We start from the raw sequence: 27,510 nt of genomic DNA, 5'->3' as shown, positions 1-27,510 counted from the left end.
AACGCCACCCAATCAATTTGACTGCATTTAGCTGGATTTGAGCAGACAGTATGTCTCTGAACACCTCAGAATTAATTCGGCTGCTTCTGTCCTGTGTCACATCATCAATAAACACTAGTGTCCCAGTGCCACTGGCAGCCATGCACTCCCAAGCCATCACACTGTCTCCACCGTGTTTTACAGATGATGTGGTATGCTTTGGATAATGAGCTTGTAACGGCCGACCCCTTACCCGGCTGGCAGCTAAACCTCCAAGCCCTGTGGCCTGGATAAATTACTGAGCTGAATCTAAATAACAAGCCGTACCTCTAACAAATGAAAATTTTCCCCACATTCGACGGTTTAATCAAGCACGCAAAAAACAGATGATATGTAAAAATAGGTGATTAATTATATTAAATGAGCAATAACAAGAAAAAAAAATGCACAATAAATATATATATATCCCTCCACCAAAGCAACAACACCATATATATTATATACACACAATAAACCCTCCCTTGCCCTTGTAACATATAACAAACAACAAGAATAACAAAAATGAATGATATACGGGAATGAATGGTCATGAACTTGAGTCCGAATATATAATTGTCCTGAAATGCAGCTGACTGGTTAACCTATACGTGGAGTGTTTGTATTTCCCGGAACAAAATGGAGCAGCCTCACCGTGAATCCTCGGCGCGTGGTGGATGATGAAGTCAGACCCCGGGGTCTCTCGTGATGAGGGTATTGAAGTAAGTCCGGCGGACTGAAAAACAAACTGGATGAAAATGCGCGATGTGGAATACAGCAGGTACAGATGGCTCGTGGTCGTGAAAATGAAAAGTCTCCTTCTCTCCTCTCCTTCTTCCTTTTTCTATTCCCTCCTGATTGCTTAAATAGTCCTGTGATGGATGTAATTGATTAATAGCAAACAGGTGTTTTCCAGGATTGAGGCTGCGGTCTCCTCCCATCATCCGTCCCCCTTTACGGGGACGACATTCACTGACCCACAAACAGCAAACTGGACGATGGAACAAGACGCACGTGGTACTAACACTGACAACACTATTACTACTATGTAGCCCTGCTTCATTCCCCCCAAACCTTGGACAAGGGAGGGCCGAAGTACGGCTTGATATTGGCCACATGAATTGTGTCAAGCTTGGAGTTAGTGCTGATACCCCTTTGAATTTGGAAATTAACTGGACCAGTTTGCTTCATGATGACTGCTGGACCTAACCATTTAGACGCAAGCTTGCCAGAGAACCGCTTGCTGGCATCCGAGAGGTGGTGGGCTCTAGTCCAGACCAAGTCTCCCGGCTTGAAGTGCGCTTCCTTCTGCCGGGCATTATATAACCGGGCATGTCTGGACGTCGATTCCACCAACCTCTGTTGGATTCTCTGCCGAAATTCTTCTAATTTTAAAGTGTTATTATGGAGGGTGATATGTGAACTAGGGGCTCTGGGTAAAAGTCGGTCGAACGGGTCCTTCAGCTGTCTGCCCAGCGCCACCAAAGCAGGTGTTTCACCTGTGGCTTCGTGCACCGCGGTGTTCAGGGCAAACCGGAGCTCGGGGAGCCATTTATCCCAGTCCTGATGGCGTTCACCCACATAGGAGGCAATCATGTGCTTCACGGTCCGATCCACTCATTCAGTCATGTTAGCCTGGGGATGGTATGCTGTAGTAAGATTTTTCTTCACTCCCCAGGTTGTATAGAGATCATCAAGGACTGAACTTGTGAACTGGGGACCCCTGTCCGAGATGATGTTCTTCGGTACCCCCCCAGCGGGTGAATATCTCATTCTTCAGGGTGGAGCTCACCTTGCTGGCACAGACATCTGTAAGTGCAAATAGCTCCACCCACTTAGAGAAATAATCCACTACCACCATCAGAACAGTCTTTCTTGAGCTGGTCATCGGGAATGGCCCCATCACATCAACCCCCAAAGTCTCTCCCGGTCCAACTGCGATAGTCGATTGTAACATCCCTGATGGTTTACCAGGTGTGTTCTTTAGTTGTTGACACGTGTGGCAGTTCTTCACGTGGCGGCAAACATCTGTCCAGACCGATGGCCACCATGCCACCCCCAGAATCTTCAGGATGGTTTTTGTCCGGCCAAGATGACCACCTAAAGGACTGTCATGAAAAGAGTTCAAAAACTCTGGGATGAGCGCCTCCGGGACCACAAGTTGTTGCTGCAGGCCCCCCAAGGATGATGGAACAGATCTATAAAGAACTCCCTGGAGGTCCACAAAGTGTATCCGGTTGGTGGGCTGGTTATCCAGCTCCTTCCGAATATTTTGGCAGAAAGGGCTGGAAGCTTGTGCTTGGGCCAGATCATAGAGAGTACTAGGTAGTGATGGAAATACCTTCTTTGCTTCTGCCAAGCACACCTTTTCCGAGGATTCTGACGCCCTAGACAAAGCATCAGGCACAATGTTGCTATAGCCCTTCTGGTACATCACCTTGAAGGTGAAATTCTGGGGCGCAGCATCCACCTGGTCAGTCGGGAAGATGTCTTCGGGTGATTAAACACCCAGGTCAGAGCATGGTGGTCTGTGTACACATCAAAATCAACCCCTTCTAGAAAATGTTTCCATTTTTCCATGGCCCACACTACCGCCAGGCACTCCTTTTCTGCTGCTGAGTAATTGTTGATAACAATGCAGGTAAAAACAGACAATAACTTTGTATAATGTTAACGTTTACCCTCCCGGGTGGAATTGAAGAAACACATAATATGGGTGGAGGAACGATCTTCTCTGTCTGTCAGTGGAGCAGGACAATGACAGCAGTCTATTTCTGAAGCTGCTCTTCTGTCTGGAGATGACACTGTTTAGTGGATGCAGTGATTTCTCCATAATTGATAGGAGCCTCCTAAGCGCCTGTTGCTCTACCACAGATTTCAAGCTGTCCAGCTCCATGCCAACAAAAGAGCCTGCCTTCCTCACCAGTTTGTCCAGGCATGAGACGTTCTTCTTCTTAATGCTGCCTCCCCAGCACACCACCGCGTAGAAGAGGGCGCTCACCACAACTGTCTGATAGAACATCTGTAGCATCTTATTGCAGATGTTGAAGGACACCAGCCTTCTAAGGAAGTATAACCGGCTCTGTCCTTTCTTACACAGAGCATCAGTATTGGCAGTCCAGTCTAATTTATCATCCAGCTGCACTCCCAGGTATTTATAGGTCTGCACCATCTGCACACAGTCACCTCTGACGATCACAGGGTCCATGAGGGGTCTGGGCCTCCTAAAATCCACCACCAGCTCCTTGGTTTTGCTGGTGTTCAGTTGCAGGTGGTATGAGTCGCACCCTTTAACAAAGTCCTTGATTAGGTCCCTATACTCCTCCTCCTGCCCACTCCTGATGCAGCCCACGATAGCAGAGTCGTCAGCGAACTTTTGCACGTGGCAGGACTCCAAGTTGTATTGGAAGTCCGATGTATATAGGCTGAACAGGACCGGAGAAAGTACAGTCCCCTGCGGCGCTCCTGTGCTGCTGACCACAATGTCAGACGTGCAGTTCCCGAGACGCACATACTGAGGTCTGTTTGTAAGATAGTCCACAATCCATGCCACTAGGTATGAATCTACTCCCATCTCTGTCAGCTTGTCCCTAAGGAGCAGAGGTTGGATTGTGTTGAAGGTGCTAGAGAAGTCTAGAAACATAATTCTTACAGCACCACTGCCTCTGTCCAAGTGGGAGAGGGATCGGTGTAGCATATAGATGATGGCATCCTCCGCTCCCACCTTCTCCTGATATGCAAACTGCAGAGGGTCGAGGGAGTGTTGAACCTGTGGCCTCAGGTGGTGAAGCAGCAACCTCTCCATGGTCTTCATCACACGTGACGCCAAAGCAACAGGCTGGAAGTCATTCAGCTCACTAGGACATGATACCTTTGGGACTGGGGTGATGCAAGATGTTTTCCAAAGCCTTGGGACTCTCCTCTGTTCCAGGCTCAGGTTGAAGATGCGCTGTAGAGGACTCCCCAGCTCCAGCGCACAGACCTTCAGCAGTCATGGCGATACTCCATCTGGACCGGCTGCTTTGCTGGTACGAGGTCTCCTCAGCTCTCTGCTCACCTGCGCTGATGTAATTGTGGGTGGGGATGTCCCTCCTATGCTGGAATCAGCAGAAGGATGTGTGGAGGGTGCAGTACTTTGAGGTGAGAGTGAGAGTGGGTTAGGTTGGTCAAACCTGTTAAAGAAGTTGTTCATTTGATTTGCTCTCTTCACGTCTCTCTCGATGGTGGCACCCTGCTTCGAGCTGCAGCCAGTGATGATCTTCATCCCATCCTACACTTCCTTCATGCTGTTATTCTGCAACTTCTGCTCCAGCTTTCTCCTGTACTGCTCCTTCGCCGCCCTGAGCTGGACTCGGAGTTCCTTCTGCATGCGCTTGAGCTCATGCTGATCACCGCCTTTAAAAGCCCTTTTCTTCTGGTTCAAAAGGCCCTTGATGTCACTTGTAATCCATGGCTTGTTGTTAGCATAGCAGCATACAGTTCTTACTGGAACTACAATGTCCATACAGAAGTTGATGTAGTCAGTAGTGCAGTCAACAACCTCCTCAATGTTCTCACTATGTGATCCCTGCAGGATACCCCAGTCTGTAGTTCCAAAGCAGTCTCTCAGAGCCTTCTCTGCCTCAGGGGACCACTTCCTGAATGAGCGTGTGGTTGTAGGTAGGACCCTCACTCTTGGTTTGTAGTGAGACTGAAGCAGAACCAGGTTATGATCTGCTTTCCCAAGCGCAGGCAGCGGGGTGGCACTGAATGCGTCTTTAACGTTTGCATACAGTAAATCAACAGTCTTATTTCCCCGGGTGTTACAGTCCACATACTGGGAGAAGGCAGGTAATGTTTTGTCCAGCGTCACATGGTTAAAGTCTCCAGCGATTAGCACAAGCACCTCGGGGTGCTGCGTTTGTAACTTAGCAACAGCAGAATGGATGATGTCACTCGCCGTCTCCACATCCGCCCGAGGAGGGATGTAAACAATAACAACAATGGTGTGTCCAAACTCTCTGGGCAAGTAATAGTTACGCAAACTTACGGCCAACAGTTCGATGTCCCTACAGCAAGTGGAGATTTTGACATTAACATGTCCAGAGTTACACCACCGTGTATTAACATAGAGAGCGAGTCCTCCTCCTTTGTGCTTCCCGCAGGTACTTGCATCTCTGTCTGCTCTAACTGTGCTAAACTGTGCTAATATTGTCATTATTAAGATACAACAATGCGAGCAAATTACACAGAGAAAGGGCAAAATAGAATGAAATCAACAAAAGTGAGTTAAGCATTTAAATCTCTAGCAAAAGCAGAAATATTTCTAAATGTCTTATAAATGTTAAAAAATATACTGTTGTGTTTTTCTGAATGCAGAATAAGAGAAGAGTAAAAAAGACCAGCTAATTAAATTAGGTTAGTTGTTGTCGATTTTCATCATCCGATTGTGAATCTGGTTGGAACAAAAACCTGCAGCCACAGTGGGTCCCCAGGATCGAGTCTGGGAATCAAGGAAAGAGAGATGAACTGTAGAAAAGTGTGAAAGAATGGGGTTCAGAACACAGGCAGTGGGTCAGAAATATCAGTCATTTACAATAGAGAAGGAGGAAAGAGGAAAATGACACAGAGGAGAGTCAGAAAGTGTTTTGGGGGTCTTGAAGTGTTTTATTAATCTTGGTGACTTTGAAAGAGAAGAAGGAAGCAAAACCATTAGGAGAGAATAACAAAGGTTGGGAGCAGCAGAAGGGACTTCAGAGAGACTTGAAGGTAAGGAAGATTTAGCAGGCATTTATTTCAGAGTATGCAAGGATTTTTGTGCAGACAGCAGAGATGCAGAGAAGGAAGAGAGGAGGGACATATACGTATCCAGGAGGAATGGTAGTTTCTTCTTATGCAAAATTTATATCAATATTTATATCAAAATGCAAAAGACGATACCAAGAATTTTACTAAAATTTACAGGAATTAATTCAGAAAATCAAAAGTGTAGAAAGAAAAAACAGTAATTTTGCAGGCCTTACCCTAACCACAAACTAACGCAGCTCCCCCTTTGACTCCGTTGATTTAATAGACCCTTATAAGGTAGCCATACACTGAGCCACCCAGCCTCTCTCCATCTCCAGCGCATTTTCGCTCAACTGTCACGTGAACCTATGGCGGCCTCAGGCTGACGTCATCCATGGAGACAGACGCTGAAGCCACGCAGCTGTCGTAGCCTCTGCCTCGTATTGTCGAGTGGTGCAGAAATGTGAACGAGTTCAGAAAGAACCCCAACGCCAAGAGATAGACGGTAAGTGTTCTGGGTTATGGAGACACACTTTATGGATGTGTGAGTTTTCATTCGTGCTACTCAGAATTACCGCGAGTGAATTTGCTCGAGTGAATCCCCCTGTGGCCACCTGCGTGGCGTTGCTATTCATTGGTATCTGTGGTTCACTTCACGTGGTTGAGTCCCATTTTTACTTCAGATCACCTGGACACACAGCCGGCTCCTATCCATTCCTTTCTGTGTATTCTTTTTGTCGTTTCCTTCTCAAATCGCCGAACTCGAGGAGACGGACATTCAGCACGCACGGCGATTTGATTTCTGCTTTTGGTTTTCCTTCGTCAGTCCGCGGCGTTCAGTTCAAAGACAATCGGTGAGCTGGTGACAGGCCGACCGTTAAAACAGCAGTGAGGTGTCACTCGGTCTTTACACGTCTGATCTGTTTTTGTTTAGTTCGCTTTTCTCTTTTACTGGCGCCCATGGCCGTCTTAGGGAATGCGAGGTGAGAATGAATACTAAAATATAGCGACAGAAAACTGCAGGGCTGCCATGGCGTAACTTGCCCTTTATAGGGTTGCCAGACGTCCCTTATATACGGTACATATCCCATATTTGATAATTTTGTCCCCATGCCTTACTGACCTTACAGGGACATCCAAATGTCCCGTATTTAGTTCATTTTCAAATTTCGTAATATAATTTTTACTACCTTCTTACGGTACTTAGTTGTAACTTTATAAGTAATTATACTTTCATTTCTCAGATCATCTTGATGAAAATAACCCAAATGTAACGAGGAAACTAGTGTTTACTGCCTGTTTGTAACTTGTTCAGTTGCTCTGGTTGGCTGAGGACAGCGACACTCTTGCCGTTTTGCTCTCCAGCCGCGCTGCTGTGCAGTTCTGGATCAGCATTGCAACATACGGGGTCAACAAATGTGTTGTTACTACTTTCCACGGACCAGTTTTTTTCTAACTGCCTGTATTAAATAATATTTCTCTGTTGTCTGTATTAAAAAATATTTTCAAATGATTTCACTTTTACAGAATTTTTTTTAGCTTGCATTAAATAATTTTCAAATGATTTTACTTTTGTTTTCCTCATAACCCATTAAAATCTTAGCTTTATGATTTTAACTCATGTCTGTACTTTTATATAATATATTGGTCTGGGTGTATAGGGGGCATGTATAAATTTATTTATATAGTAATATAGAGACAGATTTTAAGAGTGTCCCTATTTCTAATTTTCTAATCTGTCAACCCTACATTTGGAGTATGAATTGAATGTTCATAACTGGCAAAGGATGGCCATCAGTATCTGTATTTACACACACAGCCTCAAAACTACTTACAGCAGACAATTACATGCATTGCATGGATGGACACTTACATGTGTGTCTTTTTTCCCTTTTCTTTTAACTTGTATCAAATATGACAGACTCCCGTATTTCAGTGCTAAAACCAAACCAGTAATGCCTGTTAGTGAATATTAGAGAAGTTAATAGAGATTTGTGGTTTGTGTTACTACCTCACGGTTCCAGCAGACTGAATTTGAATCTCTTTCTGTTTTTTAAGTCTCTATGCAGTTTCCATGTCTGTTCTTTTATCCTGATTTTCTCCACTTCTCTTAAACTGCCCAGGTTTAGTGGCCTGGCAAATCTAACAGCCTGGTGTGGCCGTGGACTTGAATGCAAGTGTATCCTGTGATGGTCTATAGCTGGCTCCTGCCCTATTCAGGTACTCTGGTTTTCATTCCAAATCCCAATAACTTCTGCTTGTGTTTGTTTTGTACTGTTACATAGTGGTGAAATGTTAACTAAGTCGCATCTGGCAACATCTGCAGATAGCTTTATCATGCAGAGCCCAACCAGGCTGTGTGGGTCACCCCATGTGCTACTCTTAGGTGAACACTACTGTCGGGACGGGCATCCGTCTTCTGGGCCAGACCCTCTTTCGTTTATTTAGAATATTCATGAAGGTCAAAAATGGGCAGTTCTTTGTCTGGCCCCTCCCCTTTGGGTTACCCATGGCAAACTGGCCCATCAGGACTGGAAATCTCCAGACAATGGTGCTCTAAGGAAGACTGAGGCAAACAAGGCCTCCATCATGCCAAGGTTGCAATATAGGGAGGTGCTGCTATTTAATATGAGTTTATTACTGTGTTAATTATTAAACTGTTTATGATAATGTGTGTTTGTATGAAACATGTACTTCCACAAGCTGATAAACGTAACATTGGGGTTTGAGTTGCTGAAGAGAGAGTTGAGAGATTTTATTGTGAAGCCTGTAAATGTTCATTAAGACTTTTACCCTTTAGCTGTGGTCCTGTCATTAAGGCCCCCAAGTTGTTCAGAACTTTATTTCTGTAAACCCTCTGCTGATGCCTATTTCCTCTGTCATACGTGAGTTTTAGTGAGTCTTCAAACTGTGAGCTCAAAATTGATGTTATGGCTGTGGACATAATCAGTTCATATTAGCAAGTATTTTCAGTGAGAGTGTAAATTTGAGTTCTCTTTAAATTTAGGATTAAAAATATTAAGAAATATGCATCTGTTTTTCTTTCTTTCACTGTAGTCAGACTGTCCGGTGTTGTGGAGAGCACTTCTTCAGAAACAACACACAGACTTTTTAGCTAGGCAGTCAGAACAGACTTTATTGCACAGCATATAAAATCATGGCAGAGCATGTAAAAGCCTGTCTCAATTCAATGACGTGAGCCCAGTAGTCCGGGTGTGGCTCATATTTATCTCAGTTCTAATCACCAAGCATCTCTGCTTCATACATTTTTCTCATCTTGCACTTCACGTTATCTTCATATTAACGACCTCGTTCTGTATCTTTTTCCAGAAGTTACCTGGTCTTGTAGACTTCCCCTAATAATCACAAATCTTTTCATATCAATTATTTCGACTTGAAGGCTGTACCTGTTGCCTGGCCCCAGAGATGACCGTCACCTAATCATCTTTTACATTCCTCACATTCCTAATCTTCAACTAGTAAAAACTGGTGGCGTTTCAGTTAATCCGTTCTCACCACTAAGTCAGAATCGTGAGGGCCTACATAGGAGAAACTGAACTGCTCAGTTAATAATTGCTTGTTTCACCAGCATCCCTTAAGGCTAAAATCCTAGGTAAGCGCAGCCCACAGCTTTACTGAGAAGGGCCAGGCTGCGGATGGGCTTGAGCAGACAAGCATAGTGCTTCCTAACTGCTTGGCAGAATGACAAATCCAAGCCTTTAACAATTAACTCTTACACAGTAAGGCCAGTTGGCATGCTACATTTTGCTGTAACTTGATTATGTATTGATTCATGAAGTAGCATTGTCATATTAGAGACTTAAATGCTATCTAAAACATATAAATGTGCTGACGTGAAAACCTGCAAAAGTAGGCAGATGAGAATTTTTAGATTAAGAATCAATGCACCTTATTATTAGTTTTAGAGTTATTAGCTTTTAAAAGCTTATTCTTGAAGTAGGTTTAAAGGCCACAATTGATTATAGCGTAAGGCTCCTGTCTTTTGCAGCGCCTGCCTGTCTCTCTTCAGTTGTTGCGTTTCAAGCCTCAGTGAATCAAAGACATTGTGTTCTCTGAGAGATAAACAGACTTTGTTTTGAGATAACGGCTGCTGGGCCTTTAGCTGACAGAAGACTAAACACGTTCACAGACGCCCGATCTGGAGAAAACTAAGCAAGATTCCACATTAGCACATATACATTTAAATATGTTACAATGGCATTCTGAAGACTTTTCAATTCCTCAGGTGATTAATTAAAGCAAAGCTTACTATACTAGCTGGCTTCAAGTTATAAAAGAATTTAAGAGTTGATTATTACAGGCTTGTGTTTCACCTCTCTTTAGTTGAAGGCCGCCTGCTTCCATTCCTAGTGCTTGGCCTTGGCGCTGACAAATAGGTGAATTTTAGACAAAGCATTTAAATCTACATGTCAACACTACTTTATTAGTCCGTGTAATAATTAATCAAGTTACAGCAGGGTGTATTATAACAGCTAGCCTTACTATATAAGAGTTCATTGCTAAAGGCTTGTATTTTCTCTTTCTTCCAAGCGGACGGGAAGCACTGTGCTTGTCTGCTCAAGGCTGTCAACAGCTTAGCTCTCATCAGTGAAGGTGTGTGCTGTTGCTTTCTGGCACAGCTGCCTATGATTTTAGCCTTACGGAATGCTGGTGCATCAAGTAATTATTAATTGAGCAGTTCAGTTTCTCACCCTGATCCCAACTTAATGATGAGGATTGATTAATTAAAAGGCTAATAGTTTTTATTAACTCAAGATCAGGAATGTGAGGAATGTAATTGAGGATTAGGTTTTTCTGAGGTGAAACTCGGTTCCCAAAGTCGCATCGGAATGTACAGGAAATCATTGGGTAGGGAAAAGGCACTGTTGTTCCAAACATGGAACCATTGCCCCTCATCCCAGTATTTGTTTAAGGGCCATATCTGGTTACAAATGGCAGATGGGGTCCTTAGAGTTACCTGCTTGTTTGCTGTCCTTCTCCAGGCTGCCTTGTGGGCTTTGGAGATGGGGGATGTGTAACGCTGGAATGCAACTGTGATGAGAGTCACTTAACGTAATCCCAATAGACATTTTATGCAGTGTTAGATTAGATTTTGATTAAGATTACATAAATAATTGGTCCTTAAAGGTAATTTATCTTCTCATACTTAGAGTCAATGGGCAGATACAAATACTATTATAAAAAAAAAATCTTGGGGGAGGGAAACAAGACATGATCTTCTCAGAAGACACTTTGACATCCCACGAGACAAAAGGACTGCTGCTGTACAGGCTTTTAAATGATCAACGCGCAGCGCGACAAGCAGAACACGCAGCTCACCAGCAGCAGCAGCAAGCCAGCAGATGATCCAAACGCATCTCCTTAGCATGCGTTCAGCCCCCCCAACCTTCCTTCACAACAGCGGATATATTGTTCGGATTTAAAATTTAAGTCAGAGACTTCTAGATCATCTAATTTGTGTTGCCAGTGAGAATTTAAAGGTTCCAAAAATGTTGGCATGGTATGAAGTCTCGTGAGATGGAGACTTTTAACATGAGATTCTTTCACGTCACGCCCTACAGTACTTACAACTACTCAAACAAGACCACGGTCATCTGAACTCAGTTGTGTGAATGCTTTTGTCAGACATGCTTCCTGCGCTCTCAGCTCTTATAAATTTTATCAGGACAATAATTTTATACGTTTTAGATGACACGTCAGCGACAAAGCGAAGAAGAAAGCACATGGACAAACATTCGAAAAAGTCCTCTTATTTATTAGAGAGAAAAACGATATTCACTCACAGGCAGTTATACGTTATGTAAGCCCAAACACGGTGTGAAGGACAGCTGGGTCCCATGCCTGGCAGGGACGCCCCTGCTGCATCTGTTCCGGGGGAGCCACCATGGGCAGCTCAGTACCTCCCCTGGGACGCTTGGTGGCAGCCTCCCTGGTGGACGATGATTCCCCAACCTGGCGCAAGGCTCCATGGGAGATGGAGTCCTCTACAGCCTGGTTGGGGGCTTGGATGGCCGCCAGGGGGAGCTGCATGGACTTTCCAGCCCAGCTGGTCGACTCGTCAGCCCCACTCGGAAGGTCAATTAGGACCAGGTAATCAAGCACCTGGAACGCTCCCGGGGGGGGGTATAAAAAAAACCCGCCAACACCACCACTCGGGAGAGCCAGAGTCGGGAGGAGGAGGACTAAGCCTGAAGAGGAGTGGTGGTAAAAGGAAAAGAGAGAGAGAGTAATTGTGAGTGTATTTGGGACTGTGTTGGGCCTGTGGGACACGGGGAAGGCGTGCCTCACGGCTGAAGAAATAATAAAGCGTGTTTTATTTAAGTACGTGCCTCTGCCTGAGTCTGTGCTGGGTCGGGCGCTATATAGCGCCTTTTACAACGGAATCAAAATTCAATGCGATATTTGTGAAAGTTAATTCCAAATATTGTTTTTACAAAGGTTTTAAAGTAAAAGTGAAAATAATACATATGTAACAATTCCCATGAAAATAACAAGCTCTTTAAATTGTATATCTGGGAAACCAAACCCGAGGCGAAGTGAGCAGGGGGCAGAGCCCCCTAGTCTCTAATAATTTTTACTCTTAGGCATTTGCTTATACACCAGGTGCTGACCATGGTATGCTAATCACATTTTTTAAACTGTTTAATTATATTATCCCAATTGCTATACCGGTTAAACCCAAACCACTTTAAATTCATAATTATCATGCATTATTTCCATTAATACAAATATTCAATTAATTACTTTCTTATTAAAAGAGTTAATTTGCCTTGCTGTGCTTGCAGATAATTAGCTTTTCCTTCTCTACCTTCCATAATTTCATGGCTCCAATCCTTTTTGAAAGACGTTGCTGCAGAAAAGAGGAGGAAGAATTCAAGTACTTGGTTGTCAAACAAGTGGACGGACTGTGGCCAGTTAAAGTGGGCTCTGGCAAAGAACATTGAGCCCTGCAGAGTAAAAGTGTGACAATTTCTTCTCTGGTCAGGATTTAAGCAGGTCTTGGAGTGCAATACCCCAAAGCAAAAGAGACAAGGTCTAGAACTCTTGATCAGAGGTAGATGGATGCCATCTACAAATCACGACACACGATGATCTGTTTGGTGTCCGCCGTTACCAGCACAGTTGAATTGTTAGCATCAGGGACCTGGGATGCCTTTAACTGAAATGTAAGCATGTTGTCTAGTAGTCCACTGGTCTATGGCCTAATCCACGACTTGACGCCCCCTCTGGTATGTGTGGTTTCTCCTTGGAGTTGGATGATTGGTTTGTCTGCAGACCTTTAATCACATCCCAATCTCCTGGTTTCAACCTTAAAAGTTGTCAGCTACGATTTACTAGAAAAAAATGACAGATGTAAAGATTTTTAAAAATTCACTTAATATTAGTCAGCATTGCAGTTCTTCATTGGTAGCTACTTATGGATCCCAACAATAATGTCTCAAGGTGTCAGACCTACTTCGTCGGGGATCCCCCTTATCAGAAATATTGCCAGCGGTAAAGTGGATGATCATTTCAATCGAGTCTGTGCTTTTGTCTGGCCAATTTGCTTTTAATGATCAAAATGAATTCTAAAGGTGATGAGCACATTGTTGAGCAATGTAGTTATTTATATTCAAGAATGAATACTTACATGAAAGCTTTCCTTTATAACTGTATACTGTTTGGCTGCTTTTTGCAGATTCCACTCAATTGAAAACGTATCCATCATAAGTAAATCATTATAAAAATAAAAGCAATCTTAATATATATGAAGAGAAAAGTACTCAATAATAAATTATCATATTAATATAAGAGGAAATGTGGAGGAAAAGGATATCAGGCAGTAGAAACCCTGTCACCGAACCCATTAATATAACAACTCAAGAGCCGAATGCCACAATCCTCTCACAGAGAATACAAATACGTCCAGGAATGGAAAACAAACAAAAGAAAAGATAAGGTTGATTGTTATGGAAGTTATTAGTTAAAGAGCCATGTTCTGTGGAGATTCCTGTAAAAAGCAAGAAGATTTCAGCCAATTATTCTAAAATACAAATTTGTCTCCGTGTTCACTGTACCCTTCCCCTAAATGGATGACAATATGGTATAGAAAAGTGTCCTCCAGAGAACATCTGTCAGTCAACATAGCAAGCAGAAGTCAAGAAAGAAATTTTTTGTTATTTTTAGAGATGAGGTCAAAAAAAAGTTAGGCCCCACATTTCTCTAATTATAAGACATTGTTCAAAAATGTACAGTCTTAAATTTCTTGCATAAGTGGAAAAAATGTTTTTATATTTGACCATATCTAAGATTAACAAGGTAAGTGGTATAGAATATTTTAATTGCTTCTCACTCAGTCTCTTTAATTATTCCAAAGGTCACTTATATCAGCAAAAATGATCTTGAAATCCATTTATCAACACGTCGTAACCTGCCATCTAAAGCTTAAAGTTCCTTTAGGTAACACTTTACATTAAGTGTGTGTTAAAGGTGTTTTCATCATTTAAAAAAGATCTTGAAATATCATTGAAAACCTATGCAGTTACTGCTGCAATTCTCCATTAAAATTGCCCAGACCATGAAACATCTGTTACATAGTTGTACCATGAAACATCTGTTACATAGTTGTACCATGAAACATCTGTTACATAGTTGTAGTTACATACCCTGATGTTTTTATTACATTTTGAAAGTACAGATACAATGTAACTATGTAAGTTCACTTGTTTTTGGATAAGTGATAAATTGTTACATTGTAATTATATTAACAGTGGAATAACAATAACAATGACAACTGAGTAATTAATTATAACGTTACTTTGTATTACACAAAGTACGGAGTAATAACTCATAGTTACACTATACATATACAGGTAATTACATAGTAGTTACAGTGTAATTATGGACACTTAATGTAAAGGGTTACCTCCTTTACATATATCCCAAGTAGTATTTATTTTTTCTTTCTTTATTAATTACTACCCCCCGGGGTCGCGCTTCACACTAGCCACTTTGCGTCTCTGCCGCTCACATTGTGAAGGGGGTGGGGAGGGGGGGTGGCTGAACGCACGCTAAGGAGATGCGAACTGATCAGCTGATAGCTTGCTGTGGCTGCTACCAATCTGCGTGTTCTGCTTGTTGCACTTTGCATCGATCATTTAAAAGCCTGTACAGCAGCTGTCCTTTTGTCTCACTTCCTTGTCTCGCGGGACTTCAAAGTGTCTCGCAGAGATGATCACATTTCGACCCAAGATTTTTTTATTATAATAGATAGATTTTACTGATTAAAATACCACATACATTTCTACCTTTAAGCTTTAGAATCTTAATAAAAATGTCTGGATTGTTTCATTAAAGCATCAAATTATAAAAGTGAACCTTTCATCAGCTTTGTTGTTTTACAGACACCAGCGTTTTATTGTGTTTCATATTTTAAATATGAAAGGTACTTCTAACACAAGAAGGGGATGAGAAAAGAAATCAATCTATCAAAGTGCCTTGTATTACAAAATATATACATATTTCTTAAATGTCCTCTAGGAAGTAAGAAGAGACCCTTGAGAGGTGGAGATATGCTTCAGAGAGGAGAGGAATGAAGGTCAGTAGGAACAAGACAGAATACATGTGTGTCAGTGGAATGGTGAGGATGCAAGGAGTAGAGTTGACGAAGGTGGATGAGTTTAAATACTTGAAATCAACAGTATTGAGTAATGGGGATTGTGGAAGAGAGGTGAAAAAGAGAGTGCAGGCAAGGTGGAATGGGTGGAGAAGAGTATCAGTAGTGATTTGTGACAGACGGGTATCAGCAAGAGTGAAAGGGAAGGTCTACAGGATGGTATTGAGACCAGCTATGTTGTATGGGTTGGAGACGGTGGCACTGACCAGAAAGCAGGAGACAGAGCTGGAGGTGGCAGAGTTAAACATGTTAAGATTTGCATTGGGTGTGATGGACAGGATTAGAAATGAGAACATTAGAGGGTCAGCTCAGGTTGGACGGTTGGGAGACAAAGTCAGAGAGACGAGATTGTGTTGGTTTGGACATGTGCAGAGGAGAGATGCTGGGTATATTGGGAGAAGGGTGCTAAGGATAGAGCTGACAGGGAAGAGGAAGGCCTAAGAGAAGGTTAATGTATGTGGTGAGAGAGGACATGCAGGTGATGGGTGTAACAGAACAAGATGCAGAGGACAGAAAGGTATGGAAGAAGATGATCCACTGTGGCGACCCCTAATGGGAGCAGCCGAAAGAAGAAGAAGAAGGAAGTTAGAGCGTTCCCAGCCATATTAAGAATGGAGAATCTGTTCCTTTATCAGTTAATCTTCACAGAATGTTGAACTAAGAAAATACTCTAATTTATTTGTGTTTAATGACATTGATTTCTTCTCCCCATAACCTCCTGCCAAAGCCAGCTGATCTTGCACACTCTTTCGCTGATATCTTCCAGATGTTCCTTGCATCTTTTTCCAGAGTGTTGACTCTTTAGAAAAAACAGTCTACCTTTCTGTTAGTAAACCCCCTTTTATCCCCTATTTTTTACAGCATATCTTAGCATGGAACACTACCTGGACTGGATGCCACTGCTAATCTTTAATTTCCTTACTGTTGTAAAGAATGTCTTCTTACATTTTACTTTTTTTTTTTTTTTTTTTTTTTAAACTTATTAAAGATCTTTCCTCCATGTGAGCCTGGCCAGTACTCAAAGAAAAGGGGTGCTCCTACAGTATCATGCCTACAGTTAATCAATTCTTGTCCCTAAATTAGAATCTGGAGTACCCTCAAATGAGAAACTGAACTACTCCATTAATAATTGCTTGTTGCACTTGCATCCATTATGGCTAAAATCCTAGGCTGTTGTGCTGGTAGGCTACAGCGCGCAGCTTTACTGAGAAGGGCCAGGCTGTGGATGACCTTGAGCAGACAAGCATAGTGCTTCCTAACTGCTTGGCAGAAAGAAAAATACAATCCTTTAACAATTAACTCTTACACAATTATTTCAAGAAGTAGCATTTACGTATAGACTTTAATGCTGTCTAAAACATATATAAACATGCTAACGTGAAAACCTGCAAAAGCGGACATCTACACTACTGCACGCAGCCTCACACTATCACCTACATTATTTGCCTGCGCCGAGGCTGAGCTGCTAGTAGTGGAAGCAGGCGGCCTTGAGCTAATGGGCATCTTCTCAAGAGAGGGAAAAACACAAGACTGTAATAATCAACTTTTCAACTCTTATACAGCCCAAAGCCAGCTAGTATAATACATTTTGTTTTAATTAATCACTTAAGGAACTGAAAAGTCTTCATATAGAAATTTAAATGCCACTGTATGTGTGACCTTGTTTGGTCTGGACAGCGTCATCGTCAGAATGATGGACAGCCATGACTAACTGACTGAAAGACCACAGCAGCCGTGTTCTCATAACAAAAGTCTGTTTTTTCTCTTGGAGAAGACAATGTCCTTGGTTCACTAAGGCTTGAAACATAACAATTGAAGAGACAGGAAGGCAGTGCAAAAGACAGGACCCTCATGCTAAAATCAATTTTGGCTATTAAAGCTGCTGCAAGCATAAGCTTTTAATAACTAATACCTCTGAAACTAATAATAAGGCACATTGATCCTTAATCTAAATTCTCAGTACAGGATCCCCACACCTTTAATTTTTGTGTTGAGCAGCTCAGTTAAATGCAGGCTGCCATCACTAAATGGTATATTTGACTGCTCTTTGGATGCATCGGTCTCCATTACAGTGGTGGCAAACCCCACTGAGGTAGAAGGTAAGCAGCCCTGCAATTACCATACTGGCTTCAAGACGTCCAAAGTGAAAATTCTTCAAAATGGACCCCAAATTACTGTAGGTTCAGTGAGGGATCTCCATTTCACCTTTTAGCTGGCATGGCAGAAATAAGAAGAGATCTGTACAATTTATAAACGATGCTCATAAATTGGAAAATTATGCATTAAACACCCTCATTGTCGTCGTCTTGTTGTTCAGCGTGACATTCTGCTATTTTCATGATAACCCAGACACTCTTGCTGCAATAAGCAAAATACTACAATTTATTTCTAACATAAGAATAATAATAAGAGGATGGATATGTAAATATAGATTAATGTGTATGTATGTATGTATGTATGTATATACAGCCATATGAAAATGTTTGGGAACCTCTCTCAGCCTGCATAATAACTGACTCTACTTTCAACAAAAAAAGATAAGTGGTATGTCTTTCATTTCCTAGGAACATCGAAGTATTGGGGTGTTTTCTGAACAAAGATTTTTAGTGAAGCAGTATTTAGTTTTATGAGATTAAATCAAATGTGAAAAACTGGCTTTGCAAAAATGTGGGTGATTTGAATGCATGTAACTGCTCAATACGGATTACTTGAAACACCAAATTGGTTGGATTAGTTCGTTAAGCCTTGAACTTCATAGACAGGTGTGTCCAATCATGAGATATAAAGGTATTTAAGGTGGTCAATTGCAAGTTGTGCTTCCCTTTGACTCTCCTCTGAAGAGTGACAGCATGGGATCCTCAAAGCAACTCTCAAAAGATCTGAAAACAAAGATTGTTCAGTCTCATGGTTTAGTGGAAGGCTACAAAAAGTTATCTCAGAGGTTTAAACTGTCAGTTGCAACTGTAAGGAATGGAATCAGGAAATGGAAGGCCACAGGCACAGTTGCTGTTAAACCCAGCAGGTCTGGCAGGCCAAGAAAAATCCAGGAGCGGCATATGCGCAGGATTGTGAGACTGGTTACAGACAACCCACAGATCACCTCCAAAGACCTGCAAGAACATCTTGCTGCAGATGGTGTATCTGTCCATCGTTCTACAATTCAGTGCAATTTGCACAAAGAACATCTGTATGGCAGGGTGATGAGAAAGAAGCCCTTTCTGCACTCACACCACAAACAGAGCCGCTTGTTGTATTCAAATGCTCATTTAGACAAGCCAGATTCATTTTGGAACAAAGTGCTTTGGACTGATGAGACAAAAGTTGAGTTATTTGGTCATAACAAAAAGCGCTTTGCATGGCGGAAGAAGAACACCGCATTCCAAGAAAAACACCTGCTACCTGCTGTCAAATTTGGTGGAGGTTCCATCATGCTGTGGGGCTGTGTGGCTAGTTCAGGGACTGAGGCTCTTCTTAAAGTCGAGGGTCGGATGAATTCAACCCACTATCAACAAATTCTTCAGGATAATGTTCAAGCATCATTCACAAAGTTGAAGTTACGCAGGGGTTGGATATTCCAACAAGACAATGACCCAAAACACAGTTCAAAATCTACAAAGGCATTCGTGCAGAGGGAGAAGTACAATGTTCTGGAATGGCCGTCGCAGTCCCCTTACTTGAATATCATCTAAAATCTATGGGATGATTTGAAGCAGGCTGTCCATGCTCGGCAGCCATTAAATTTAACTGAACGGGAGCGATTTTGTATGGAAGAATGGTCAAAAATACCTCCATCCAGAATCCAGGCACTCGTCAAAGGCTATACGAGGACAGTGTCTAGAGGCTGTTATATTTGCAAAAGGAGGTTCAACTAAGTATTTTACATTTACATTTACATCATTTAGCAGACGCTCTTATCCAGAGCGACTTACAACAGTGCTTAGTAGTCTACGACTGTTCTTCGGTCTTTAAGTATTGATGTCATATCTCTGTTGGGGTGCCCACATTTATGCACCTGTCTAATTTTGTTATGATGCATATTGCATATTTTCTGTTAATCCAATAAACTTAATGTCACTGCTGAAATACTACTGTTTCCATAAGGCATGTCATATATTAAAAGGAAGTTGCTACTTTGAAAGCTCAGCCAATGATGAACAAAAATCCAAAGAATTAAGGGGGGTTCCCAAACTTTTTCATGTGCCTGTATGTGTATGTGTGTATGTGTATGTAAATATGTATTGTAAGAAAGGTGCTTTATTGCACCCAACCTGACACAGATTGGACACGGGAGGCACATCTAAAATAAACAAAGAACTTTTATTTTTCTTTAGTGAAACCCTGGGGTAGTCCAAGGCACCGCTGCAACCCAGGGAGGCTGCCATCTAGCATCCAGGGGGAGATACTGGGCTTCCTACCCTTGTCCCCCTGGCAGATGTGGTGAAGGGGCGTCCCAGCCAGGCATGGGCCCCAGCTATCCATCACTATATATAATCTCACAAAAGTGAGTACACCCCTAAGTGAAAAATGTCCAAATTGTGCCCAATTAACCATTTTCCCTCCCCGGTGTCATGTGACTTGTTAGTGTTACAAGGTCGCAGGTATGTTAAATTTGGTGTTATCGCTCTCATTCTCTCATACTGGTCACTGGTAGTTCAACATGGCACCTCATGGCAAATGAGAACGCCATTAACAGACACCTGGACATAAATCCAGCATATGCAAACTTAAGAAGAACATGTTCATAATAAATAAACTGTACACCCAATACCCCCCCCTCCCCCATCACACTGACTTAGCCACCCCCCCACACACCCCCTCCATGTAGTGTTTTGCTATATTATTGCCTTTGATTCTTGTAAGTCTAAGCATTATCCTCTGATGAAGACGCCTGGCAGGGGTTGAAAGCTCAGGAATAAAAACTGCTTTATGATACGTGATTCATTTTTTCTCCCTTTGTGGATCTCCAGCTGCAAATATGCAAACCGTATCACAGACCTTCTCTTCCATATATATATATAAAATCTTGGGTCGAGACGTGAGGTGGCAAGTGTGAAGTGCGCACCCTGGGTTGGGGGGTGTTTGGTTAGGGGGTGGGCAAGCGAAGCAAGTAGAGGGCAAAGCCGATTTTGAAAAGCACACACGTTTTATTCCTGGGCACAGATCACAATACTCGGCCCTATACAGCTCACAGTCCTTTAGACTTCCTTTTCTTCTACCACCTCTACTCCTCCCGTTGCAAGCTCCATCTTCTTCCACCCAAATCCGGCTCCCCGAATGGAGTGAGGCGGCCCCTTTTATGGCACATCTGGATGTGCTCCAGGTGCTCCCTGATGATCTTCCGGCACCACTTCCTGGTGTGGCGGAAGTGCTGCAGTCCATGGCATTGGAACCATCCTGGTGCCCCCGGTGGCCCTGATGGAATCCAGGGAGGCTGCCCTCTTGCGTCCAGGGGAATATATATTGCCCCTCTTCTGCCCCTTCCTTGTTCCAGGTGTCCTGGTGGGGTAAGGTCCCTGGTCGTCTGCCTGTGATGATGCGGGTTCTGCTCCATGCTCCCTTCCGCTGTTCGGAGCCCTTGAACCCTACACTGTTGATAGTTATAACCTAGATGAGCTAGACAGTGAGGCAACTACACAGCAAGGGGATGATGTAAAAGTGCAAAGTGCTTTTATTAAAATAAATCAAAACAATGGGTCCAAATAAATAGTGCAGTGCCTTCAAAGTTCAAATCTTCAATAAATAAATAAATAATCCATTAAAAGCAAGTGAAAATTGGATATTAAAAACAATAGAAAAATCTTCTAAAAACCATGAGGTAAAATATCACAGGAAGCAATCCTTTAAAACAAAAAGCCTGGTGTCTTCTGATACCATGGCGGCTCCCTTGCTACTCCCATCTGGGCTGCTCAACAGGAGAGTTGCCTACCTGCAGGAACAGCTGCCTTTCACTTCGGTCCGGTATCCCTCCGAACCTTGGCTACATCAGGCTCCAAACCAGACCGAGACTTGGGTTATTCCCCCAGCGGCCAAAGCGCTCACGCTGGGGCTAAACCAGCCCAAAGCCTCCTTGACTCCCGCTCCTATTGATGGTCAGTCGACTCCTTTATTGGTCACTCCAACTACTTAATCACTCAGCTGGAGCGACCGCTTCCTTCAGCTCCACTGAGTGTTGGCCAAACACTCCCCTCGTGGACTCTCCTCCCAGCTGCCTGCTTTCTCCAACTTGAGCCTGCTCTTATTCGCTCGCTCTCCCACACCAGTGCTCTCTCTCTCTCTTACTTTCTGCTTTCTTCAGCAACCTCCATCTCTTTCTCTCCTTTACTTTTTTTTTTCTTTTTTACTTTTTTCTCCTTTCTAGCCGGCTCAGGCTTCTATATATTCCAAGAGGACATACCAGCTGCAGCACATTAGCGGCCCCAGGAACAATCACGGATGTGGGCAGTACCTCACCTGTGCACTTAGGTGAGAAACGCCCACACCGCAGATCACCCTGGGACGCTACAGCCACAACCACCACGCCCCTCGCTAAGCCGCGAGCGCTGTGATTATTTATTCAAACCGGCCTTTGCTAAGAGAGCTGTGGACCCACAACACCACACTGCCACTAATATATATATATATATATATATATATATATAATTAGTCTTACAAGGGTTTTTAAAGGAAGGAATAGAGGTCTTGCTCTTGGTTTCTTGAGTTTGCATAAGCCCATCCTCTTGACTGCAAAGTTCTGTCCATCAGTGTTACTCCTCCTTGATTTATGGTCCCTTGTTTGATCTTGAGTGTCCATCTTGTACTTCTGAGAGACATCCCTGCATTTTAACATGGTCTGGTATCGATTGTCTTATCAGGTAAGGCATGAAGGCTGCATTCAGGTGAGGGTCCCAGCCATGGTAACAGTTTTTAGCTGGCAATACAAGGTGTCTGGCAGCAGCTTTTAAAGATGGGACTTATGTCCCAAAGTAGCAAAAAATTAATAATATCAGTCTGTCCTGCACTGCTGTTGACAAGGCTGTCCAAAATAAAGACTGATTGTCACACCATATGCTGGCCTTTATGTGCTATACTACAGCTATCCCACACTAATCATAACCTGTCCCTACATCTATAAATATATTTTTACAACTGTTGAGAGTTGGTAGCCAAAATTCATTATCCAAACTGAAAGCCAGCTCTTCCGTATCTACGTCTGATAACATACCTGCTTGTGGATCCCCTGAAATTTCCCAAAAGTCCAGTGGATGAGATGCACACCAAAGTTGGAGTTCAGCTGTTGATATCATGGCACCTCATGTTCTCACTGTTTAGAAGTTGTGTGAATTTTGTTTGCTTTTTCACTACTCCTGTATTAATTATAGTAGGACTGCACTACCCCATACCAATTTAGTTCAGGGCCTGGGGATGACCAGATTAAAGCATGGACTATTACCACAGGCTCTCTTTATTGCTAAGAAAAGGTTTAAAATTTCATAATAAAGCCTGAACCATCTTCTGATTAGCATTGTTATGGGTGGGTTTACAAGTCAAACAAAGTACAAGGTGAATCAAACTTGGTGTGAAAAGTACACATTGTTAATAAAGATAAGTCGGTAGAAATACCAAAAGGAAAATATGAAAATGTGAGTTTCAAATTAAAGAGCACACACAAATCCACCAGTAAATAATCCTGCAGACCCCCACCCCGAACCAAAGCTCATATAATAAACATGAACAAGAAAATGGTGCTAATTGAAACAAAACTCTAAATGCAGTGGCATTTTTTTTCAATTATTTAAAATATAAGAAAACCACGGCTGATAAAAACCACTGCTAAGAATGAAAAAGAAAAACCCTTCAGTATGTGATGAACATCCTGTGGATGAAATATCAAGCAGGGCTAAGATGTACCACTCTGATATTTGCCAAAACGATAATGGCACCATCTTTAATCCTAATCTGCCAGACTCCTCCACTAATACAGAGTAAAATCAAGACCGTAAAATCCATTTAAAAACCACAACCAGTGTAAATATTCACCTGGCCTGCTTGTCGTGGTCACTACACATGGTGTCTTTGGCCCAGTAAGGTGGTCACCTCCTGACAAGCACACTGTAATAAAGACTGTCAACACAAATGGCACTTCAGCTTCAGATTTCTCCTGTGTGTCCTCCTGCGACCAAACTGACTAATTAACAAGCAGAGCAGCACAACATCACTCAGTAACGGCGCTCCAGCGGCACAAGTGTTATATCAGAAACTCACACTTCTGAAGTTCACCCCATAACAAATTCAATGCACAGGTTGCACCAAAATGTTTTAAATTACAGAACAGTCCAGTGATAGGATGACATGCATCACTGTCATGGCCTCTGCCATTCAACTATTTCACTATCACTGTATTTTATTTTGCTGCTTGCTATCATCTGCATTCATACAGTACACGTTCATTCAATGTGTTCGTTGTCCAATACCATACCATATTGTGTTTCTATGTGTACTTCACACAAACATACACACCAGTGACATCCTCCACGTGTTTAACGATGCTGTGGTGTGCTGGGCTGGTAACATCACTATAAGAGAGGCCCATCAGATCTACCAGGTGATTAAGACGGTAGACTCAACTCTGTGTTGTACCCTGGACCTGTTGGAGTTTGTAGCAAAAGAGAGAATTAAAACCAAACTGAGATCCTCTCCTGACACACTGAAACTGAAGACCTTCAGCCAATGAATTATTCAGCATATGTGTGTTAAAGAAACACTACTGGGGCTCCTTACACCAATGACAGTATGCCTTTATAAAGTCACGCTGTGACTGCTCTTTAATCTTTTACCACAGTCATAAGAATCGAATATAAAATCCTACTAATAACCTACAAAGCTTTAAATAACCTCGCGCCAAACTACATCAGTGACCTTCTCCATCACTATGTGCCTGCCCGCCCACTAAGGTCCTCTGATTCTGGCAATCTTGTTGTGCCCCTCACTAATCTACACTCCATGGGTGACAGGGCCTTCAGCTGTATAGCGCCCAGACTCTGGAATGACCTACCAAAATTAATCAGGTCAGCTGACTCCATGAATTCTTTTAAAAAACAACTCAAAACTCATCTGTTCAGGAAGGCTTTTAGCTCTACTTGACTTTATTACCTTTCTCTCAGTTTACTTCTCTGTCAAGATGCTAATGTAACCTGTATGTGTGTGTGCTAGACCATCAATTATGTTGTCTGTTTTTTTTTCAGAATTTACTGTCTTAATCTTCTTTATTTATTTATCTGGTTTGTACAATGCTATATACTGTATATTCTGCCGTTCTTTATTTATTCTGTAAGTGCCTTGAGCATGGGAAAGGCGCTATATAAATAAAATGTATTATTATTAAGGTTTTAATTCTTTTTTTGTAAATTTTGCCTTTGCTTTAAGGAGGGAGTTGTAAGTTACAATATTTTTTCAGCTTCCTATATAAAGCTAAGTTTCCTCTTTGGACTAATAAAGCTCCATCTATCCATCCATCCATCCATATAAGTCTAAGTGTTAACAAGCTAGTGTTTTAAATGCTGTGCTTTATGCAGAAATCCTTGGTGGACATGATTAAGAGTGAATCAGTCATTCTTGTGATGTTCCATGGGGGACGTTGGATATGCGGTGAACACATTCATTTTCTTGTTATTGAAAACAGCAGGATGTCGAATTCCGCTATCTGAAATTCTTTTTCAATTCTTAACATAATTCTGAGGGCTTACTTGTATAAACCTTTCTTAATATTAACTGATAACACAATTCTAGGACCCCAACAACACTGGAAGTTTAATCAAAGTAGTGTGCATCAGTGCAAGATGGTCTCCTCCTTATTCCAGCCTGTTGGACCCTTCTTTTATTCCCACACTCCATTTTACACCAAATTTGATATGAAAAGTGATGAGTTACTGTCAGCTTGCTAAGAACTGTCTGACTTGACATCAGCTTTAACTAACAGGATGTTATAAAAATCAAATGTCTTTAGTTCTGAATGACACAGTTTTAATGGAATTGAATCCTGTTCTTTCCACAGAGAGAGAGAGAGAAATCTGCCATTTACTGCAACATTTAGATGGATGTGAAAGAGGAGACGTGTGAGGCTGACATAAATATCATGGAGGAGAGGACCATAAATATTAAGATGGAGGACAGTGAATGGGAGAGTGTCCATCCTAAACATGAGAGTCTGGACATTAAGGAAGAGGACTGTGAACTGGGGTCAGTGAGTATTAAACAGGAGGATGAAGGGAAGAGTGTCAGCACTGAGAGTGTCAAGGAAGATGACCTTCATTATGAACATCAAGATGGAGCAGTGACTGGGTTAGTCTCTTCTCATAGCAGACACTCTTCATCTCCGGCGTCTTCTATCAATTTAAAACATGAATCATTACAGTCTGACACAAAGATGACTGAAGGAGTTTCATCTCCTAAAATTCAGGAATGTCAGCTACCACCTAAAATGTCATCTAAAGCAAGTAAGTGGAACATGAAAATGAGTGTATGTTTTAGGGTCAGGGTTATGGGCCTGAAAGTGCTGTCTTGTGCTTTCTTAGACAAACATTCAAACAATATTAAACACACAATAAAACACAATTTCACTACATTTTTATAAGTTTAGGAATTTTATGTTCTTTCATTATATTATGCAAACTCTCTAAACCTGTCTTTAGTAAAAGACTTAAACAATCTTACAGTTGTAAGAAAATGTTTGTGAACCCTTTGGAATTCCCCTTTATTTCTGCCATAATTCCTCGTAACAGTGTGGTCTGATCTTCAATTAAGTCACCAAAAACAGACAAATCTTAAATAATAAAAAACAATTAAACTTCTCGTCATTCCTGACTACATTGTTTAAACCTGAATACAGTAATCCCTCCTCCATCGCGGGGGTTGCGTTCCAGAGCCACCCGCGAAATAAGAAAATCTGCGAAGTAGAAACCATATGTTTATATGGTTATTTTTATATTGTCATGCTTGGGTCACAGATTTGCGCAGAAACACAGGAGGTTGTAGAGAGACAGGAACGTTATTCAAACACTGCAAACAAACATTTGTCTCTTTTTCAAAAGTTTAAACTGTGCTCCATGACAAGACAGAGATGACAGTTCCGTCTCACAATTAAAAGAATGCAAACATATTTTCCTCTTCAAAGGAGTGTGCGTCAGGAGCAGAGTCTATCAGAAAGCCAGAGGAAAGCAAACAAATCAATAGGGCTGTTTGCTTTTAAGTATGCGAAGCACCGCGGCACAAAGCCGTTGAAGGCGGCAGCTCACACCCCTTCCGTCAGGAGCAGGAAGAGAGAGAGAGAGAGAGAGAGTTTGTTTTTCAATCAAAAATCAATACGTGCCCTTCGAGCTTTTAAGTATGCGAAGCACCGTGCAGCATGTCATTTCAGGAAGCAGCTGCATAAAAGATAGCAACGTGAAGATAATCTTTCAGCATTTTTAGACAAGCGTCCGTATCGTGTAGGTGTGCGAACAGCCCCCCTGCTCAATCCCCCTTACGTCAGGATCAGAGAAAGTCAGTGCAAGAGAGACAGAAAAGTAAGCCGGGTAGCTTCTCAGCCATCTGCCAATAGCGTCCCTTGTATGAAATCAACTGGGCAAACCAACTGAGGAAGCATGTACCAGAAATTAAAAGACCCATTGTCCGCAGAAATCCGCGAACCAGCAAAAAATCAGCGATATATATTTAAATATGCTTACATATAAAATCTGCGATGGAGTGAAGCCGCGAAAGGCAAAGCAAGATATAGCGAGGGATCACTGTAGTCCAATTTGTGACCCCCTGTCTTCACTAACTTGTTGATCCTGCTTTAGCTCCCATGACCTCCACCAAGCATTTCCTGCAGCTGCTGCTCAGACTTCAATTTGAGTCCATTTCTCCTTTCCAGAGTTTTCAGTTCCTCGGTGTCTCTGGGATTCCTTGAATGATCAGCTGACCTTCAGGTAAAGCCAACAAATCTTAAGCTCTGGAATCTGATTGGCCAATCCGGGACACCAGTTTTCTTCTGTTTAAGCCTTTCTCTTATAGATTTCTTCCATTGTTTCAGCTCA

At 42.3% G+C, this 27,510-nt stretch overlaps 1 protein-coding gene across 1 annotated transcript in view; it reads left to right on the top strand.

Moving 5' to 3' along the window:
• The first annotated feature begins 6,203 nt into the window (after nt 1-6,203).
• LOC114668192 (gastrula zinc finger protein XlCGF57.1-like) overlaps nt 6,204-27,510 on the top strand; it is a 42,118-nt gene continuing 20,811 nt past the window's right edge. The window contains exons 1-2 of the mRNA XM_051925764.1: nt 6,204-6,290; nt 25,490-25,929. Coding sequence (XP_051781724.1) covers nt 25,527-25,929 — 403 coding nt within the window. The 5' untranslated portion in view covers nt 6,204-6,290; nt 25,490-25,526. The remainder of the gene's footprint in view (nt 6,291-25,489; nt 25,930-27,510) is intronic.

The sequence above is a fragment of the Erpetoichthys calabaricus genome, chromosome 1 (genome assembly GCF_900747795.2).
Source record: "Erpetoichthys calabaricus chromosome 1, fErpCal1.3, whole genome shotgun sequence".
In the NCBI taxonomy this organism is placed as follows: domain Eukaryota; kingdom Metazoa; phylum Chordata; class Cladistia; order Polypteriformes; family Polypteridae; genus Erpetoichthys; species Erpetoichthys calabaricus.
This window is presented reverse-complemented; position numbering and strand designations above follow the sequence as displayed.